Source organism: Orcinus orca, chromosome 2 (assembly GCF_937001465.1).
Source record: "Orcinus orca chromosome 2, mOrcOrc1.1, whole genome shotgun sequence".
Classification (NCBI taxonomy): Eukaryota; Metazoa; Chordata; class Mammalia; order Artiodactyla; family Delphinidae; genus Orcinus; species Orcinus orca.
Genome location: NC_064560.1, coordinates 175,086,837 through 175,109,656, shown reverse-complemented (window position 1 = coordinate 175,109,656; position 22,820 = coordinate 175,086,837). Strand labels below are relative to the sequence as shown.

General features: G+C 44.7%; 1 protein-coding gene across 5 annotated transcripts in view; it reads right to left on the bottom strand.

Annotated features, from left to right (window-relative positions):
* The window catches only part of IFT43 (intraflagellar transport 43), a 97,731-nt gene that overhangs the window by 53,307 nt on the left and 21,604 nt on the right, over positions 1-22,820 (bottom strand). For all 5 annotated transcript variants that reach the window (XM_004262263.3, XM_049706836.1, XM_049706837.1 and 2 more), the window contains exon 3: positions 11,735-11,799. In XM_004262263.3, coding sequence (XP_004262311.1) covers positions 11,735-11,799 — 65 coding nt within the window. The remainder of the gene's footprint in view (positions 1-11,734; positions 11,800-22,820) is intronic.

Genomic DNA, 22,820 nt, shown 5'->3' with positions numbered 1-22,820 from the left:
TAAAGAAGATGTGGTACATATATATACAATGGAATATTACTCAGCCAAAAAAACCCCGAAACTGAGTTATTTGTAGTGAGGTGGATGGACCTAGAGTCTGTCATACACAGTGAAGTAAGTCAGAAAGAGAAAAACAAATACCACATGCTGATGCACATATATAGAATCTAAAAAAATGGTACTGATGAACCTGGTGGCAGGGCAAAAATAAAGACGCAGACGTAGAGAACAGACTTGAGGACACGGGCGGGGGAAGGGGAAGCTGGGACGAAGTGAGAGAGTAGCACTGACATATGTACACTACCAAACGTAAAACAGCTAGCTAGTGGGAAGCTGCTGCATAGCACAGGGAAATCAGCTTGGTCCTTTGTGACCACCTAGAGGGGTGGGATAGGGAGGGTGGGAGGGAGGCTCAAGAAGGAGGGGATATATGGGGATATATGTATACATATAGCTGTTTCATTTTGTTGTACAGCAGAGACTAACACAACATTGTAAAGCAATTATACTCCAATAAAAAAGATATGTTGTTGCTTGGCCCTGAAGCCACCTTTTCTGAATCTGTTTGGTCTTGGAAGCCACGTGGAGGAAAAGCACATATGCAAGCAGGAGCAATGATGATAAAGTTGAGACAGAGATTCAAGCAGGGGGCTCTCATGGGCATCTCCAAAAGCCACAGAAACAGGGACATGGTGCCCAAGCCCTGGGCACATTTGTTGGAAATGGATGCACAATAAACTACCTAAGACCTTCCCTGCTCAACCATCTCACATGCAACCGCCTCATCTGATTTCATCCAATACTGGACACTCATCTCTGATACCTGACCAACCTCGCTGAGAACTAAATAACTGCTCACCCATGATGCCCAGGACCCCTGCCATGTCATACCAATTCTGGGATCTTTGTGGCTCAGGGCAGCATGTGGAAAATAAATTCTCAATACTTCAACAAAATCATACATACTGATGAAAATCTGAAGGTCAAGGAGTCAGGGACACCTGGTCCCTTTTTAATTACTGGAGCTCTGTAAGAAATGTCCAAAAGTCACTCAATCATCAGATATGTACTGAACACCTATATGTGTCAAGTACTACAGACCGAGAAGCAAACGGTATAGACAAAAATCTCTTGCAAAGTAACTATTTGCTGTTAAGTAATGGAAATGCAAAGGTAGCTACAGCTCTCAAACAGTTCAGTAAAAAGTAAAAACAAAAAAATAGAGAATAAGCCACATGCAGTGAAACATTGTCAGAAGGATGTTTTGTTGTATTATTCTCAAACTTTTCCATAGATTTGAAATTTTTCAAAATAAAAAGACTGGAGCGGGCAAAAGGCAGGATTATAGGTATAATAAGTTGTATTTCAGGCAACCAAATAGTTGATGAGAGAAAGTTCCTTATGAAAGAATTTCTGTTAATAAGTGAGAATTAGAAAATCACCACTTGGGCTTCCCTGGTGGCGCAGTGGTTGAGAATCCGCCTGCGGATGCAGAGGACACGGGTTCGAGCCCTGGTCCGGGAAGATCCCCCATGCCTCAGAGCAACTAAGCCCGTGCGCCACAACTACTGAGCCTGTGCTTTAGAACCCACGAGCCACAACTACTGAGCCCGCATGCCACAACTACTGAAGCCAGCGTGCCGAGAGCCCCTGCTCCACACCAAGAGAATCCACCGCAATGAGAAGCACGCGCACCGCAACGAAGAGTAGCCCCCACTTGCGGCAACTAGAGAAAGCCTTTGCGCAGCAACGAAGATCCTGCACGGCCCCAAAATAAATAAATTAAATAAATTAGTTTTTTAAAAAAATCTTTTTTTTTAAAAAAAAGAAAATCACCACTTGACACCCTTTAATGAAATCATGGCTCTAGGCAACAATCATCAATGGATGCTTCAACCAGCAGGCAGGAGTCTGGTGGGGAACTAACATGGAGGCCACACCCCTGACCCCCAGGATCAATCACAGCCTCACTTAAAGTGGAACCCCGGACACCTGTGCCTATGGATGCGCTACAGTGGGATGTACACAGCACTGCCTCCAAAGTACTCCTGCCAAGATTGCGAGTCTGCGTCTAACCCCCAGCTGATCTAGATGTAACCCCCAGCTTCACAGGGAACATGAGCGCCAAAGGAACAAGTTAGAAACCTTGACTAGGAAGCAATAGGCCAAATCCAGAATGTGGGACACTCTACAGGACAAGTTTCTCAAAAAAACCAATGACATGGGAGAAAAAAGAGGTGGGTGTGGGGTAGGAAAGGCTGCAGAATGAAAGAGACCAAAGATGACTAAATACAGGTGCAGACCTTGATTTGCTCTTTTTATAATCAACTATAAAAAGACATCTTTGAGACAATGGAAGTACTTGAATATGATCTGGCCATCAGATGACATTAAGGAATCATTATTAATTTTGATAGGCATGATAATGGAATGATGGTTAATAAACAAAAACAGTCCCTATCAGTTAACAAAAATTATCTTCAGCAGGAAAGGAAGGAGGGAGGAGGTCAATGACATTTTAATACGTTGTCAAGCTCCTCTACTCATCCTTGGCCTCATAAAGGATAAAGGATTTTACACACCCATAGGTACACCTTCTTAAGATGAAATAACTATATACCCTTATATATATCTAACCCAGCACTTCCCCATCTTTTTCAAGACTTGGGGCACTTAAAAATAACAGCTGTATGGAAAACTGGGGTGCACGGATGAGACTGCTGGTGGCTACTGGTGACAGCCTGGAGGCCTTGGCAGCTCTAAGCCTGGCCCAAAAGGTCCAAGGACAGAGCACCCACATCCTGGTACACCTGCACTCACAGTGCAGCACACAGCACATCAGTGGGCAAGCTCTGGTTAACCTACCCTCTGTGACATCTTTCTAAGAAACTGACTTCTAAGGAGATGGACAGCCTATAACAGAGCTGCTTTAAAGAGGACAAAACGTGTCTGCAACTGTGCTTACAGATCTAGGAGCCTGGCAGCTCTGAATTTTTGCCTTTTACACTTTTGTAGCCTAATAAGAATTAACTACTCGTGGTTAACAAGAAGGTAAAGAGACTCTGGTATGACAATGACACAGAGGGAGAGGGCAGAAGCCCTTTAGTATTCTTGGAACATCTATGCCATTAAAAAAAAAGCAAGAGGGAAAGAGAGAAGGAGGAGGGAAGGGGGCAACCTCAGGACCAGCACACGGCTGTTCTACCGCCATCTTGATGCCCTTGACACGTGCAGATGGTGTGGAAGTGGCTGGCACCAGAACAGCCCATGAGAAGGAATGAGCGGCCTACGGAGATTTATGTGAGGAGAGTGGGATGGACAAGGTAAAATTGTCAGGAGGAGTTGTTAGAAAGTAAAATATATTGTGACAATTCCACTCCTGCCGTTCATCAATAAGCTGACAGATCATTTAGTGTCAATTAGGAGTGATAGATGGACAAGTCCCCATGATCCTGGGCCAAAATTAATGGCTGGGAGGGAGAGGGTGATTGAAAATGACGGCTGACATTGAGAGCAAAGTCCTGAAAGTCCCCGAGGGGCCATTACTTACCTCATTCCCTTGCAGATCAAGGCAGGGACAAACCCCAAAACAGACACTTTGAGACAAAACTTAATCAGACTACCTTTCCTTCCTCCCTTTCCCAAGTCTGGTTGACTCTCGTTCAGCTCTATTCCCCACCGACTACAAGTGCCCCACCTCAGACAACTTTGGAGCCAAGGCCAGCCTGGCTCCAAGATGGAATCTTTGGCATAGCTATGACTGTGGTGCCAAGAGAGGGGACAGGATCCCAGGTCCCAGGCCATTCCTGAATACAGCCGTTTCCTGTGGCTCGGGGTGAGTATTTGGGTTCCAGCAGTCAACGGCTCTAGCCAGTGAGGTGGGTGACACATGTCCTGCTCTCTATCTTGGGCAGTGTTATGCAAACAAAACAAAGGCATCCCAGAAACTCACATCCCTGGTTGAGGGCTCCTCAGGCAGATCTGTAAACAGCCCGCCTACTTCCCACTGGTGACAATGTAGACCTCGGTGAGCCTCACTTTCCTCCTCCCTCCCTTGTAGAGGGGTACCTACCTTAGAAACTAAAACCTACCCAATAGGGTTGGTGTATTGCACATATAAGGTGTAGCTATGGACTGAATGTGTGTGGCTCCCCAAATTCATATGCTGAAACCTTAACCTCCAATGCGATGGTGTTTGAAGGTGGGGACTTTGGGAACAAATTATGGTTAGATGAGGTCATGCGGGTGGAACCCCCATGATGGGATTAGTGCCCTCATAAAATGAGGAAGAGACAGAAGATCTCCCTGTGTGTGCACAGAAGGAAGGCCACATGAACCCAGCCTCTAGATTTCTAGCCTCCAGAACTGCGAGAAATAAATGCTTGTTGTTTAAACCATCTTTTCTATGATATTGTTATAACAGCCTGAACTGGCTGAGACAGGTATCTAGTACAGTACCACTATTATCATTCCAAAAGAATTTAAGGTGAGAACAATATTTTTAGTGTGAATTCTCTGCTCTAACCAGACTGACAGTGTGGTTACTGCTCCCCACCCCCCAACACTTATGCCTACACCAATCCTTGAACCAAAATGCTCTCCTCACAGTGCTCTTTGCCCATCAGAATTCCTCCAGCTTGACCCCCATCTCCTCCGCAAGGGGCTCCCTGACCACTGCGAATACTCTCCTCTGACGTCACAATACCAGGGTTGGCCACTCCGTTAGTTTCTCACTTATGATGTGCTCCTTCTGCCGATCCTGACTTTTGTGAATGAGAATGCCTCATCTCCCTAATTGGAATCAAAGCTCTTGCAGGGCAGGAAGCACAGAGCTCCCCTGGGGCACCTGCAAATAGCAGGAGCTCACGTTCTCCAGCCTTCACGGGGCAGACCCTCAATCCAGCCCAACAATCACCTCTCTGACCGCTAGTTGGCCCCCTTTCCTCTTTGTTTCAAATGTGTTCTACTTGCCTCCAGATGCCAGCTCTCCTTTGCTCCAATAAGCTCAACACTGTTTGCCTTCCCACTTTGAAAAAAGAAGAAGAAAAAAAAAAACGCAGGCCAATTCAAAATGGCCTCTTCCCCCAATTCCCTACTCCCCTCAGCCTTTTTTGATAACTTACCAGCCTTTCCAAGCTCCCTCCTGTCCTGGAGGAAAAATGTCCCTGCCTCTTCCTGTCCAAGGTTAATTAGTCTCTCTCGGAAGGTCTTATCCTATGTCTCCAGGATCCTACTCCTTCACACCCCCCTATTTCATCTGTAATCACTCTTTCCCCAGGTTTATCACACACACGAATCTCAACACAGACTCCCCCTTCCAAATACCGCCCCACCTCTTTCCTTTCCCTCTCAGAGTAGGAGCCTGTACCACTGTCTCCATTTCCTCACTTCCACCTTCCTCTTCAACCCACTGTAATCGGCTTTTGTCCCAACACAAATCACTGTGATCACTTCCTCAAAGGCCCCTAGTAACCTCCAAACAGCCAAATCCAAGGTTCTGTCCTTGTCTTCTATTTGTACGTATGGCTCAAACTGTAACTGCTTTTTGACCTTTCTTCTGGACTCCCACACCATGGAGACGATCTGCATGGACCGCCACCGCCCCCAAGTCAGGTCTCTCCTCCTGCCTTCTCCATGTGATGGCACCACTACCCAACCAGTCACCGAAGTCAGGCACCTTGCAGTGGACCGTCAACTCCACCCTCTGCCCTGCATCCAACTAATGGCACTTCTCTTAAGTCTACCCCCAAGATGTCTCCAAATCTCTCCTGTCCATGCTCACACACATTGCCCCAGTTCAGGCTCTTATCACCCTTCACACAGAGCATCATCTCCCCAACAGGTCTCCCAGCCGTCTAGAGCGCCATGTGCCACACCGACACAGTAAGTGACCAACCAAACTACTGACCTCATCATTCATGTGTTCAATAAATAGTCACTGAGTGCTCATCATGGACTGGCACTGTTTGAGGCACTGCGGGTATGTGAACAAGGGTGTGTCTCCTCTCACGGAGCTTACAGGAGAGTAGAGAGAAAAAGACAATACGTGTATGTGCACGTGTGTGTGTATGGATATATGTAAGGTGGTGAAACCTACAGCAGCAGATGGGGAACACGGACTGATGAGGGGTGCTATTCTGTATAAAGTGAGGTCAGGTGGAGCCTGGGAAGCCATGGTAAAGACTGGGGGGTTTACTTTGGGGTGGGGGTGGGGGATGCCCCTGGAGGGTTCTGAGTAGACAAACGTGAAATGACCTCACCTATGTTATAAAGAGGTCACTCTGGCTCTTGCAGATAAGACTAAGGGAGGCGAGGGTGAAGGGGGAGGCCAGTCAGGAGAGCCTGGCCTGAGTCAGCACCAGGAACGACGCTGGCTGTAGCACTGGCCGCGCAGACGACAGGTGTGTTTCAACTGTGACTGAACAGGTTTGCTGACAGACTGAACCTGAGTGGACATGGAGGAGTCCAGGACGACCCCAAAGTTCAGCGTCTGAGTGACAGGGAAGGTGGAGCCCATTTATGGAGACCTGAGGGGCCTTGGGGAGGTGCAGATTGGGAGACGGGGTGGAAGGGGTGGAAATGAAGAGGACCGATTTGGACGTGTTAGGATTGAGTTGCACATTCAGGTGGAAAGGTCATGTGGACAGCTAGATGCTCAGGGGAAGGACTGGGCTGGAGATACAAACTCTGGGGTTATCAGTATACAGGTGATAGGAAAACGCCCGAGAAGGGATGGAGAGCATGCCGAGAGCGAGCGTCGACAGAGGAGAGGTGGCTGGAGGACGAGCCCTGGGCATGCCGACAGACACTGAGGGGTCAGGACCAGGCGGCAGACCGAGGAGCCAAGCAAGGGGATCCCTTGAAAAGTAACACCGGAAATGGAAGAGCACTCCCTCCCAGGGAAAATGGATCTGATCTGGAAAAATCTTTAATATATTCCTCGAGGAATTAACACTTGAGATTCTCTTTCTTTTTCTCTAAGAAGCAGATATGGGATTTGACTCATTTCCATATTTCAAAATAAATTCCAGATAATATAAACACTAGAATCCCCTAATAACTTAGAAAAGTAGGGCTCCTCAATTAGCCTCTCACTAGCATACTTCAAAGTCACCTTCTTCTTAGTTAACACGAAAAAGCAGTGTTATGTTCACCAAAGGAACAGTGTGGCGCTTAAATAGCATATGGCATATATGGCATATAAATAGAAAGACCACCAGACAGAATAACGAGTCCAAAAGCAGACCCAAGTACATACAAAGATACAGACTATGGAAAAGGTGGCTTCTAAATTCACTGGAGAAAGATGGATTTTCAAATAAATGGTGCCGGGACAACAGTCATTTAGAAAAAAGATAAAACTAGATCTGCACCTCATACTGTACACTGGAATTAATTCCACATGGATCAGAGATCTAAATTTTAAAATGTACATTTATGTACCAATGTTTCCTTAGGTCTTTCTCCCAAGGCAATAGAATTAAAAACGAAAATAAACAAATGGGACCTAATCAAACTTACAAGCTTTTGCACAGCAGAGGAAACCATAAACAAAACGAAAAGACAACCTATAGAATGGGAGAAAATATTTGCAAACGACGCAACCAACAGGGCTTAATTTCCAAAACATACAAACAGCTCATACAACTTGACAACAAAAAAAACAAACAACCCAATCGAAAAATGGGCAGAAGACCTAAAGAGACATTTCTCCAAAGAAGAAATACAGATGGCCAATAGGTACATGAAAGATGCTCAACATCGCTAATTATTAGAGAAGTGCAAATCAGAACTACCATGAGGTATCACCTCACACTGGTCAGAATGACCATCATTAAAAAGTCTACAAATCACAAATGCTGGAGAGGGTGTGGAGAAAAGGGAACCCTCCTACACTGCTGGTGCGAATGTAAGTTGGTGCAGCTACTGTGTAAAACAGTGTGGAGGTTCCTCAGAAAACTAAAAATAGAACTACCATATGATCCAGCAATCCCACTCCTGGGTATATATCCAGACAAAACTCTAAATCAAAAAGATACAGGCCCCCCTATGTTCCTAGCAGCACTATGCACAATAGCCATGACATGGAAACAATCTAAATGTCCATCAACAGATGAATGGATAAAGATAATGGATAAATGCCATTTGCAGCAACATGGATGTAACTAGAGATTATCATACTAAGCAAAGCCAGAAGGAGAAGGACAAACACCATATGATATCACTTATATGTGGAATCTAAAATACGACACAAAGGAAGCTATCTAGGAAACAGAAACAGAATCAGAGCCATAGAGAACAGACTGGTGGTTGCCAATGGGGAGGGGGTTGGGGAGGGGAGGACTGTGAGTGTGGGATTAGCAGATGCCAGCTGGTATATATAGGATGGATAAACAACAAGGTCCTACTGCATAGCACAGGGAACTGTATTCAATATCCTGTGATAAAACCATAATGGAAAAGACTTTGAAAAAGAATGCATGTATGTATAACTGAGTCACTTTGCTGTACAGAAGTAATTAACACAACATTGTAAATCAACTCTACTTCAAAAACAACAACAAAAATAAATAAATAAAATGTAGACTTAGCGTGTGGTCGTGTTCCAATAAAACATGATATATAAAAACAGGTGGTTGTGCACTTACAGTCACCTGATCAATGACAAAGGAGGCAAGAGTATACAATGGAGAAAAGACAATCTCTTCAACAAGTGGTGCTGGGAGAGCTGGACAGCTACATGTAAAAGAATGAAATTACAACATTCTCTAATACCATACACAAAAATAAACTCAAAATGAATTAAAGACCTAAATGTGAGACCAGATACTATAAAACAACTTGAGGAAAACATAGGCAGAACACTCTTTGACATAAATTGCAGCAATATTTTTTTTTGATCCTCTCCTAAAGTAAAGGAAATAAAAGCAAAAATAAATAAATGGGACCTAATTAAATTTAAAAGCTTTTTCACAGCAAAGGAAACCATTGACAAAATGAAAAGACAACCTTCTGAATGGGAGAAAATATTTGCAAATGATATGACCAATAAGGGGTTAATATCCAACATATATAAACAGCTCACACAACTCAACATCAAAAAAAACCAAACAACTTGATTAAAAAATGGGCGGAAGAACTGAATAGACATTTTTCCAAAGAGGAAATGCAGAGAGCCACCAGGCACATGAAAAGATGCTCAGCATCGCTAACCATCAGGGAAATGCAAATCAAAACCACAAGGAGATATCACCTTACACCTGTCAGAATGGCTATCATCAAAAAGAATACAAATAACAACTGTTAGCAAGGATGTGGAGAAAGGGACCCCTTATACAGTGTTGGTGGGAATATAAATTGATGCAGCCACTGTGGAAAACAGTATGGAGGTTTCTCAAAAAACTAAAAATAGAACTACCATATGACCCAGCAAGGACACTCCTGGGTATATATCCAAAACAAACAAAACAAAACAAAAACACTAATTTGAAAAGATACAAGTACCCCAATTTTTTTAGCAGCATTATTTACAATTGCTAAGATATGGAAGCAACCTAAATGTCCATCAACAGGTGAATGGATTAAGAAGTGGTGTATAGAGATACAAGGGAATAGTACTCAGCCATTAAAAAAATGAACAAAACTTTGCTGTTTGTAGCAACATAGATAGACTTGGAGGGCATTAGGCTAAGTGAAATAAGTCAGACAGAGAAAGACAAATACTGTGTGATCTCACTTCTATGTGGGATCTAAAAAATACAAGAAACTAGTGAATATAACAAAAAAGAAGCAGACTCACAGAGAACAAACTAGTGGTTACCAGTGGGGAATGAGGGTGGGGAGGGGCAATATAGGGTGGGGGAGTGCGAGGTAAAACTGCTGGGTGTAAGACAGGCTCAAGGATGTATTGTACAACAAGAAGGGGAATATAGCCAATATTCTGTAATAACTATAAATGGAAAGTAACCTTTAAAAATTGTATAAAAGCAGGTGGCTGGCCTGTGGGCCACAGTTTGCTGAATCTTAACATATAGAAACAAATAGGGATCCATTTTAAATTTATATATACATGCTTATTTTTTGCAAAAAGAAGTACAGGAAGGATAAAACAGAAACTAATAAAGAAGTTACCCATGGGAGATGGATGGGAATGAGGTAGAAAGAATAAGGATGGGAGTGAGATATCTCTGAGTATATCTTTCTATACCATTCTGATACAATAAAAAGTACACAATATCACCTGTTCTTGCCAAAAACATTTAACTTGAATCTGATCATGAGGAATCAATCAGAGAAATCTAGAATGTGAGACGCTCTACAAGACAACTGACCTGGATTCCTCAAAAAAGTCAATATACTGGGTGGAGGTGTAGTAGGGCGAAGGGGAGCTGGAATTATTTTAGAGACTAAAAGAGCCTAAAAAGAGACAGAACTACCAACATAATGTGTGAATTCTGATTGGATCCTGGAACTACAGAAGAGATTTTGGGGACAACTGGGGAAATTTAAATATAGACTATATTTTAAATATTATTAAATCTTTATGAAATTTCTTAGATGTGATCATTATATGTGATTATTTAGAGAATGTCCTTAATCTTCAGAGATGCATGTTGGAATATTAAGAGGTGAAATATCATGATGACTGCAGCTTATTTTCAGATGATTCAGGGGAGAAAAAAAGGGTGTATGCGTGTGTGTGTGTGTGTGTGTGTGTGTGTGTGTGTGTGTGTGTGTGTGTGTGTGTGTGTGTGTGTGTTTAGAGCTGGGGAGTGGAAGGGAGGAGGAAGGGGGGAAAACTGGAAAAAAATATTTTCGATAGTGCTATTTTGAAGGTAACAACTGCTGAAGGAAATTCTGAACAAAAGTAATGACTCTTCTTTGAGAAAAAGAAATTCCTTCCCTGAGTTTATCGTTGGCCATCACACTGGTGTAGTAAACGTATATACATACATACATGTATATTGGTTTACCTTTCATCTGAGACTTACTACAAGGGATTAAAGACCAAAATGATTTGTAATCCAGCAGTAACTAACAGGCAAGTCCATTCTGTTTAGAAAGTAACTTTAAGAGCTTCCCTGGTGGCACAGTGGTTGAGAGTCCGCCTGCTGATGCAGGGGACACAGGTTCGTGCCCCGGTCCGGGAAGATCCCACATGCCGCGGAGCGGCTGGGCCCGTGAGCCATGGCCGCTGAGCCTGCACGTCCGGAGCCTGTGCTCCGCAACGGGAGAGGCCACAACAGTGAGAAGCCCGCGTACCGGAAAAAAAAAAAAAAAAAGAAAGTAACTTTAAGAAAAACACAGAATGTTAGAATACGGAGGAACTTTGAAAACATGCCAAGTGAAAGAAGCCAGTCATAAAGGACCACGTGACATATGATTCCATTTACAGGAAATGTCCAGAATAGGCAAATCAGAGAGACAGAAAACAGGTTGGTGGTTGCCTGGGGCTGGGGAGGTTGCAGGGGGACACAGGCAGTGACTACTAATGGGTATGGCGTTTCTTTAGGGGGTAATAAAAATGCTCCAAAAGTGATTGTGGTGATGACACTACAGCTCTGAAAATATACTAAGAACAGCTGAATTGTACCTTTCAAAGGGGTGAATTGTAAGGTATATGAATTACATCTCAGTAAAGCGGTTATAAAAAATAAAAGAACAACACAGGAGCACAGTGTCCCCTGCCCGCCCCCCGCCCCCGCCCCCCACCCCGTGACCTGCCAGCACTCACTTGGAAGCCTTCATGGAGTCATCTGCCCAGCCTCCTTGCCTGCGTGGTGGCTTGGGAGGGGGAGCCTGCAAGGGAAGAGACGTCAACAAAACAGTCACCCAAGACCAGCGTTCAAGCACACAGGGCTGAGGTTAAGGTAACCTAAACCAACCTTCTGAAACCTTCAAATGCAAATACAATACTATGAAACCTAGGTGCTTTCGTACCCTTCTGGAGGACAATCTGGCAACGTCTACTGAAAGCCTTAGAAATGCTCACACTTTTTGAGTCAGCAATTCTAACCCCAGGAATTTATCCCAAGGAAATAATCAGAGAGAAACACAATGTCATTTTTGAATATAATGAATAACTGGATGTCAATAAGGAATTTAAGTAAATCACGGAATACACATGTGAAAATACTATGCAATAATAAAAAACTGTATTAAAAAGGAATTAATATGAGAAAGTTCAACATGTGCTAACTTTTTAAAACATGTTCAAAATAGTAGCTATATGCTTCTAATTTTGTGAAAAGATCACTAACACAGAACATGTAGCGTTAATCAGCTATCAGTGCATGAATGAGAGGATCCAGTGAAAGAATTATGGCGATTCCTTTTTCCTTCTTTATGCTGTTGTGCATTTTCCAATTCCTTTTTACCGTCAATTTATATCACTTTTATAAAAAGAAAAGTAATAAAATAAAAATATAAGAGAGAGGCTTGCTTCAAAGACACAAACTCAAGTGGTGGGTTAAAAAGCTACTCAAGTTATTTGGGCAGGAAGCATTCACCTGCAATAGATACATCCACAAACCCAAGTGCAGGAATTCTTGTAACTATTTTTGATTTTGTGGGCCACACAGTCTCTGTTGCAGCTACTCAACTCTGAAGCTGCAGGGCAATCAAACCACAGACAAGAAGTAAACACCTGGGTGTAATGTGTTCCAATAAAACTTTACAGAGACAAGCAGTGGGCCAAATTTGGCGGGAAGTATTCTGCAGACTCCTGCGCTAAAATCACTGTAATGCCCTTTCAATCTGTTGCTTAAAACCTAGCTTGCAGCTTTTTAAGAAAACATTCCCTCAATATGGTGAAATACCTTTTAACTTTTGATATTTTTATTTTACACCAAGATGTGTTTCCTTTCCTGCTTCTCTGGTAGCACCCCAGCCTGCCAAGGACATGTTCCATCTAGAGACGGAGTCTTTCTGCGGGATGAAGCAGAAACTATTGGAAAGGCCTGATGGAGGAGAAGGCAAGTCCTGGAAAGCCTGCATCCAACTTAGCTCCTGGGAAACCTAAGTAGTACTTTAGAGAAAACAAACTTGAGTAATGAGGTTCTGTACTCTCAGAAACAACAAAAATGTAGAAGTAGAAAACGCACTATTGCTTGTCTCTCTCGGGGGGAACCCAAAGAAGATGAACGAAGAGATCCCCACCATTAATTCCCAGTCCATGCATCCTTTTTTAGTATCCCTGCCACACACAATCACCGGTCCCCAGGCTGGACGGAGAAGCCTTCCATCCCAGGACCCCTCTTCCCTTAGACACAGGTGACTGAACCAGGGCTGCACCAGTCAGAGCCAGTCACAACCAATCAAGTTCTCTGTCCCAGGAATCTGGAACTGAAGCTCAGAGGTTAGGCTGCTCAGACAGCACTGAGTGTTGGAACTATAAGGACCAGCTGGAATCAGAATAAGCCCAAACTACCACAAGCCAAAGTTGTGTATAAGCAGAGACCAAGAACGTTGTCTTGTTCAGCTCTTACCATGTGGAAGGCATTGCAAATGTTAAAGAGATTGGAACTGAACCATATCGGGCCCCTACAGGAGGTTTTAAACGAATCTGGCCCACAGTTTTCTTCCCTATGCTTTTGCAGATAACATCCCACTTTCCTTTACCCAAGGGTAGGACCATCTTGTGACAATGTGCATTCCTGAATCTGGAGGTCACAACTAGGAACTGCATATTTGGTTTGGCCATACAGTGGTTTTTGTCTGTTTTTAAATTTAAACTACCATTCTAAAAATTGTAAGATTTCCACACAAAACAGGACTCTCCGGCTTCTCTCGGAAAACTCGAAACTCTAGCAATGCTGGGGCTGAGAAGCAGCCGCCCTCTGGTGACTGGACACGTGCATTCTAGCTTGCCACGGCCCCCACCCGCTCTGTCTCTCTCCTTCCTGCTGAAGTCAGGTGCCAGTTGACATCTATTACGATGGCGGTTGTGCTGTTGTTTCTCTTCCAGTACAGAATTCTCTCTCGCTTCCTAGGCCTACTGGAAGTGGGAAAATGAAAGCTATGTCAGATGTTTTGACAAAAATGGGAACAAGCATATTTCTTGGGTGGAAGTGAGATCTTTTCTTACCACGTCAGTGTGCACACTGCAGGTATGCCTGTGTCTAACCCCCAGTCCCACTTCACTCACCCAGGTGCCCTGCCTAGCCCCTGTGGCATCTGAGTGTGTGGCCCTGGAACTAGCTTCTCAGAGCTGGGATCCCCTGTTGTCTGCTCTTTGCTCTGGGTGTTGGACAGAATAAACCCACGTGAAATCCGTGTTGCCATGGTGTCAGGAGGCCCAGGCCTATTTGGCACTTTTCCACTGATAGTCTACAAGAAGAAGGGAAGGGGTCTGGTGGCCTTGGCAAGGTTCCTCAACCTGTGTGTCCTGACCCCACCTCTGCTTTCTGCCATGGGGTGTAGGTGACAAGGGGGACAGGAGGGGACTTCCCTGGTGGCGCGGTGGTTAAGAATCCGCCTGCCAATGCAGGGGACTTGGGTTCAATTCTTGGTCCAGGAAGATCCCACGTGATGCAGAGCAACTAAGCCCGTGCACCACAACTACTGAGCCTGCGCTCTAGAGCCCACGAGCCACAACTACTGAAGCCCGTGCGCCTAGAGCCCGTGCTCCGCAACAAGAGAAACCACTGCAATGAGAAGCCCGCGAACCATATCGAAGAGTAGCTCCTGCTTGCCGCAACCAGAGAAAGCCCGCACACAGCAACAAAGACCCAACGCAGCAAAAAAAAAAAAAAAAGGTGGTGGTGGACAAGAGGAGCAGGGATTGAACTGGGGAGGGATTGTGAAAGATTAGGCATCGTGGAAAAGGAGCATAAGTGACATAAATTTAGGTCAAAACTCACTCCTTTGAGTAACCACTGAGCTGTTGAGGGATTAAATTAGTGACTATATGGTAAATGCTTAGAGCAGTGCCTGGCACATAACAAGTACTATATCTTTACTGTTAGCAGCAGCAGCAGCATCACTAATGTCAATATTTGAAAGGTTAGGCCACGTGTAATAACATATACTGTACCATTTGGAAAAGAGGGGGAATAAAGACTCCTCTGAGCCTGGCCTGAGCTGTCATTTTGACTACTGATGCATCATATGGTTAATAAAGTTCCCTAAGATTCCAAACCCCCAAATGATCTGCTTTCTCTTCTTTAACCACAAACCCCAGAAAGTCACAGCTATTGGAAGGATGAGTGAGAATCCCTTCTGCCTAGACGTAACACAAAGACACTTCTTTTCTCATCTTCTTTCCACTCCGAAACAGTGCCAGCTGCTAAATTAGGACAGCAGCTTCGAAACAGAAAGACCACCACACAAGAGTCACTCCTCCGCAGCCGAAGAATTTAACAACTAGTCCCCAAATCAAAGAGGCTTTTGCACTAATAACTGAAGACTTCCGGAGTTGACATAATGTTGTAAAAACCGTATAGGCTGCTTTTCCTTGAGATCACCTGGGAGAGGAAGAGTTACAAAGTACTTCTCTGCACCAAATGGGGCAGGGTTATAGTGGCCTTCCCTGCTCCCCACTGGGAGTCCTGGCCAACCTCTGAGAGAGCACTGAGGTGGCCGGGAGATGGGGGGCGGGCAGAACTCAGCTCTCTGCAAGGTAGGGCTTGGGTGTTTGGCGGGAGATGTCTCTCCTGATGGGGAATCCTTATGGTCATGATTTAATACTCTGAGTCCTAGGATAAGAAATTCTTCGTTTTTTTTTTTTTTTAATAAATACTCCCTACTATGAGTCTTGTTACGGGCACACACAAATACCCTGTCTCCGGGCTTCCCTGGTGGCGCAGTGGTTGAGAGTCTGCCTGCCGATGCAGGGGACACGGGTTCGTGCCCTGGTCTGGGAAGATCCCACATGCCGTGGAGCGGCTGGGACCGTGAGCCATGGCTGCTGAGCCTGCACGTCTGGAGCCTGTGCTCCGCAATGGGAGAGGCCACAGCGGTGAGAGGCCCACGTACCGCAAAAAAAAACCAAAACAAAAAACACAAATACCCTGTCTCCATGAGACAGATGTAATTAACCATTATTACCAAGTGACAAAGGCTTCTCCCCAGAATTCAACTTTGTTCCTATGTGGGGAGCTGAGCACTGTCCTACACGCATCAGGTGAGTTAGAAAAAGCAGAAGACGTCATCCCTGTCCTCAAATGATACCCCGGGTCCAATGAGGCTGGAAAGAGGCAGAATTCAGGGTGTATCAGGTCTGTATGAAATCTATGTGATGGACATTGGGCTTAATCTGAAAACGCCAAAGCCACACTGGAGTGGGGAGGTAGGTATCAGGGATGGAGGAACTGACAGTCCTTCCAGCGAGAGGCTGCATCAGGGTCCAAAGGTGAAGCTGAGGAGGAATCCCTCAGCCCTGGGGCAGTTCCACTAAACTCTGCAGTTTTCTCGTCACCTTTGGTGGTTTTTATTGGGCCACACTCTCCTGGGGCATCATTCAGACAGCGCTCTGACAAGCGTGCATACGTTTGCAAGGCCTGACTGAAGGCTACACAGAATCGTACCAGCGTGGGAAGTGCTGAGGACGAGGAGGTTGACGGAAGCTTTATGGAATAAGTGGGGCTGGCCCTGGATTGGAAAGATAAGCAGAAATGTAAAGGAAAAGCATTCCAGAAGCAACCAGATGCAAGGTGCAGTGACACCAGGATAGCACATAACACTCAGGCTGTAGCAAATGCTGTTCACTGATCACTGTACTGGTCAGGGTCCAAGGTCCTCAGCACCTATCACTGTACAACGCAGGCTGGAAGCGAAAGCTGATACAACTTGATCACAATGGAGTAGTTTAAAATTAGGTGCAAATGATCTTTGAAATGTAAGCGGGTGACTGGTTTTTCACAATACAAAGGTCTGGTGGGTTCTTTTGCATGGACAGTCCAGCCCCTGAATATCTGGCTGCTCTCCCTAAGAGCTATGACGACATCATCGAGACACCTGTTAGCACAGTTTCAGAAAGAGCGCCGCGGCCCTCCCCCCACGACGACGTGAAACACAGGACACACTCTAGACCAAGACCCTGCTGTTGCTCCTTTTAGAATCAGCTGCCAGAATTGCTGTGCTCTCCCTGCCTGTGGTGACAGATCAGATGCTGGGCGGCTCTGGGAGCCTGAATGCCCTCCCCAGCTCACTGTCAGAGCCCAGTCCTCACAGAAAGTGCTGAGAAGTTGTCACCCTTCATTACGGACCCCACCATTTGGGCCAGGGGTCCTTCCCTCTCCTGCCCACCAGGTGTGGGTAGGACAAGAGGAGACATGAATGTGTGAGTTATTATTTCTCAAATCTTGTGCGTCTGGGTTCTCTGTGTAATGACCTGGGCATTTAAAGAAAAAGGAATTTACTCTTGCTCCATCCTTGAAACTAGAAACTTAGTCTAAGACAGCTGTGGCTTTTTTTTTCACCGAGCCCACCAACTCCACAATCCTCCTTGACCAAGCACCTGGGAAGACATTACCCATCTGTATGAGGTATGACTCTGGAAGAAATCTGTTTCCTATCCCTGTGTTAGGAAGGAGGGAAAAACAAACAAACAAACAAACAAACCCAGATGGGTGAGAGAGAGTAGAGCTCGAATGATCTTAAAAGCCAGAAAGAAGAGAGGACCTAGACCTAGAATTCAAAAGTCCTGGCTTATCCTTTAAATAAGGCATGGCCCCAAGACATCTGCTGGGAAAACGATTTCCAATTTTGGCAGATTTACCGCCAGGTAACATTACCCAAACTTGTTTTTAAAAAAGAAAGAGTCTTAAAATGTGCAACCCCAGGAGGGACAGAAATAGGAGCGGGTGATGGTAGCCCTTAAGCAGTGCATCCCTCGTGTTCTCTCTTAAAAGCTGGAGTCACGTCTCCGAGTGTGGGAAAGCAGCACAGCCTGCCGGGGCTGCCGCCTGATGGACGGAGGGGGCAGGACCCCGCATAGCTCCTGGAGAGAAGCAAAAATGTGCTCTCTCCAAAAATAAACAGGGGCAGAAATGACTGCGAGTAAAGGGGTGGAAGCACGTGACTGGTGGTTGCGGTCCTGAAATACCAGCTTTCTACAAAAAGGAGCCGATGAGAGGCAGAGAGCAGGAAATTCAGGAAATGGCCACTTTATATGGTCTCATCCGAATGGGCCAGGATTCAACTAACTGGAATTACCAAGTCACAGGGAGCCTTTAGGGCTAGACTTGTTTCTGATCTTTATATGGTTCCCCCAGATTCTTAAGATGCCGAAATAGAAAAGATACTGCAGTGCCAAAAAAGGAGCCTTTCGAGTTTAGAAACTTCTCACACACTCTCAGAAGTCCTGGAGAAACCCCACAATGTGAATCAGTCCAAAATCCAAACGGCAGCCTGTTTCAAAAAGCCGGTCCAAACACACGCATGAATTCCCCAAAGAAAAGGCATTCAGTTAAGCAAGAGCCACTGCACACCTCCCACCTCCCACCTCCCACCTCCCATGTCCAACCCTTGATTTCTGGCTAAAAACAAACTTCCTTTCCTTCCTCCAGCAACCTGACGGAAGACCCAGGAAAGCTGCTCTTATGTGCTTGAGGAGAGAGAAGACTAACATTTATTAATAGGTGCGCACACTGCAGGGGCTGCATTTATTCCTCAAATCTGTCCACCAGGCACAGTTCCATCTCTGCCAATTTCTTCCTCCAGCCTCAACCTGGGTCTGACAACTAATTCGTCACAGACCTGCGTCTTCCCCTCACGGGTTTAAGGTCATGGCAGGTAATGGAGCATGCAAGCTTATAACTGAACCCTTATGAATAAATGTAGCTCTTTCAAGCTGAAATGGACATAGCAAGATGCAAACTCTATTTTAGTATAAGACAGAAACCTGATCATCAATAGATGCTAAAGCCATTAGGTGAAAGACTGATTGACAGGGAACTGGACATTCTCTTGATGCCAAAGAATCGCCCCACACATTATGTGCCAGGTGCGAGGGAGAAAATGTTCCTTGACAACAGAGATATCTGTCAGCACCCTAACTCAGTGATCACACTTAGCACGTCAACAATGGGGACGTGATGTGCTACCACCTGAGGCATACAGTGCCACCCAGGAAAAGATACTGCCCCAAGCATTCAGCTGGAATGTAAGCAAGCCTTCCAATCTGACTTCCGGCTTACTGCAGATCAGGTGAAAGAGGAGGAAGTTCAGTGACACTAGGAAAAAAGAATCAGAAAAGCCAGCACAAGGGAAACTGAGAATAACTGGCCCAAACTCTTCAAAAAGTTAATACCATTAAAAAGGGGGCTGGGGTGGAGACTATTCCAAATTTTTTAAAAGAGACTTAAGAGAGAGAAACTTAGTAGAGTGGTTCTTGATTGGATCCTGGTTTGAAAACAGTTAGCTATAAAAGATATTCTGGAGACAACTGAGGGAAATGAATATGGCCTGGGTAATAGATGGTATTAGGGAATTGCTAATACTGTTAGGTGTGGAGTTGTGGATTTCTAGGAAAATGTCCCTATTTCTCAGAGATATATGCTGAAGAATTTAAGTGACATTTCATGATGTTTGCTTTGAAATAACTCAGCAAAAAGTTATATATAAAACATGTAAATACATATTTTAAAATATTTAAAAAATTATCATTCAAGCAAATACAGCAAAATGTTGAAAACAATTGAACCTAGGTGGTGGGTGTATGTTGTTCATTGTACTATTGTTTCTACTTTTCTGGATGTTTCAAATTTTAATGAAAAGCTAAAGGTAAAAAAGAAAAACTAGATGCATGAAGTTCAGATTAACAAAAGAGAAAAAAGACAGGGGTGGGGAAGAGGAGAGCACCAGTACGAGGGTTGTTCGTAGGTGTATCTGCTCAATGAAGACCTGTGCTGAACAGGAACAGGGACCTTCTCCACTCTGTGGCTGGGAACTCCGAACACCAGTACCCTGAGGGCCAGAAAACAACTCTACACCCAAAAGGTAAGGTCAGATCCCTGCCAGGACTAGACATGACGGGAGAATGAGTTTCTAAATAAAAGTGCCTCCCCGCATCTCTCACCCCACCCCCAATTTGCTGTGGATTGTGTTTTAATTGTACATATATGCATATGTGAAATTTGGGTAAGGAAAAAAATGTGGTAGAAAGAACACTAGACCAGACTGCTTCTAGTCTGGGCTGTAGTCCTGACTCTGCCACTACCTAGTTTCATGATCCTGGATTTTAACTCATAGTAGAAGTGATTCCTCCCAATTCTACAATTCTGTGATTCTCTGAGTCTATGAATTGTATTTTTCAATTCAGGGAGAGGGTATCTAGGCAAAAAGATGTAAACGATGACATGAAATGTTTATATTCAATCTGAACTTGTATGAAGCGGGTGGGGACAAAAAACAGAGAAGAAAAGGTTACAGGGAGAAACGAGAATACGTAAGCACACAGATTTGATCAGTGGTGAATAAGCCAACCTAGCCAATGAGAAAGAATACATTAACTAATTGATAGCTCATAATTATAATAACAGCCAACATCTACTGAGGGTTTACTCTATGCCAAAGCTTTAGAAGGATTACTTTGCAGAATCCCCGAGACCCTGTGAACTGTCCACTACTGTGCAACAAGTTTACGCACGAGGCAACTGAAGCTGAGAGATTAATTTAAAATCATGCTAGCAGTAAGAAATGAAGCAAGGATTCAAATCCAATTTGGTTTCTGACACCAAAGCTTGGCACTGAACCAGATGATACATGATTTCCCAGACGCTAGGTTCATGCCAGCTAGAACAGGAGTGAAAGGACACAGCGGCTACAGAAAAGAATCCGTCTGGACTGGAACAAAGTGCCCAAGAACAAGAGAGACTAGATCAATGACAAGGTTAACACCTGGGAAGACCAAACCAAAAGGACCACCTCCTTCATATATCTTCTGGGCACAAAGTACAGTTGACCCTTGAACTACACAGGTTTGAACTATGCGGGTCCACTGATATGCAGATTTTTTTCAGGAAATACAGTACAACACTATCCGTGGTTGGTGGAATCCATGAGGAACCATGGATACGGAGGGTGGACTGTGGGACTTGACATCCACCGATTTTGATATCCATGGCGGGGAGTCAGAGGAGGTGTCCTGGAACCAAATCTATATGTACTGATAATATAAATATGTTCAGTAAGACAGGAGGAACAGCAAGAGGCTTGGTCTAACCCTTACGTCTTTAGTGAGGCAAGATGAGGGAAGGGTTAAGGGTAAAGTCAGGATTAAAAAGTGATGCCAAAAATAAACCTTAACAGCTTGAGCACTATGCCAAACTGTGTTAGGCTGAATTTAATATAAATCTCTGTACTTAGAAAGTAGCTGTCTCTTTACTGCATGTCACAGATACTCTCCACATACCAACAGCGCAGTAGCTTTGAAGAATGAGTGACTGGGGGGCAGGGGGGAGGGAGTTTGCCAGAAAGAAGTAGAGAGGGAAAGCTATAGTTTTCAAGTTATAGTTTAAGGGGGAGGGGAGGGAGGAGAGGGACAGGAGGGAAAGGAGGGATGGTCCTGGGCTCAGATTCTAGAATCCTCACTTTCTAAGCTAGGTAGCCTTGGGCTAGTCACACCTTCACTAAGCCTCTTTTCCTCCTGCACAAAATGAGAGTGATCACGAGTCTGTTACAGACCCACTCTTGGGCACAGAGCAAACACTTAATAAGTGCTGGTGACAGTGGCTTATCATTTCTTATTATTTATAAGAAATGATAAAAGTAATGAAATGCAGCCTTTGGAGGAAAAAAATCCTTAATGCCCAGGGTTGAGACAACGGGAAGATTGGGGGAGGTAAACATAGCAGGGCCTTTTATTTGGGACTGCCTTGCACAAGTTTCATTCCAGGGGTCCAGCTCTTACCTAGTCCAGCTTCCCTGAACAGAGAGAAATTCTTTCAAGTTGCCTGAACCAAGAGGAGGAAGTCACAGTCCCTCTGCTCACTGAGAAATAAATGTGATGTTCAGGCAACCACAGTATCTGGCGATTACTCTCGTGGTGTCACACTCCCCCCAGTATTCCCACGTACCCTATCATAAAAAGACCCAAATCCCATATCTCAATACAGTCATCAAACTGCCCACTTCAAATGACTCATGGGATAGGGCTGCCAGCCATTTGTTAAAGAGGCTGATCCAAAGAGGACAGATTTCAGCCCCCAAAATCATTCTTAAAATTCATCCTGGATGTTCTTACCTTGGGTGGCATCCTCTTAAGCTCAATTACATCCCTCTGGGTCATCCGAAATCAGCTTTCTTGGGTCTATACCTTCCACACACTTATAAAGAAATACCCTGTTCCCCCAGACTTTCTTCGGTTCAGCCAAAATAAACATTCCTTTCAACTTGCATCATAAATCAAAACCTATAGTTTTTGTCATTCTCGTAACTCCTTTCAGTTTGTTAAAACCCATGTGCATGTGTGTAACCGGAAGGACGCACAGTGTGGAGGATGTGAGTTCCCAGCACTCCAGGAAGCGAGCCCTCCCGGCACCTGTGACTTCGGATAAGCAGAGCCTAGACTTGCTACCTCAACCCAATCCAGACTGGGATAACCTGGAACAGAAGGAGAGCAGAGAAGCAAGCTGTAACCTCGCTGCTTTAGGAAACCTGATCTCTCACAATCCCTCAAGGGCATTGATGGAAAAGAAGTGGAGGGAGCGTGGAAAAATATTAACCCTCGCGTCATTTGAAGTGGGCAGTTTGAGGACTGTGTATTGAAATATGGGATTTGGGTCTCTTTATGATAGGGTACGTGGGAACATTTGGGAATATTCCCCATCCTGTGGGATGCAGAGAGGAATGCCCGTCCAAATCCCTACTCTGTTCAC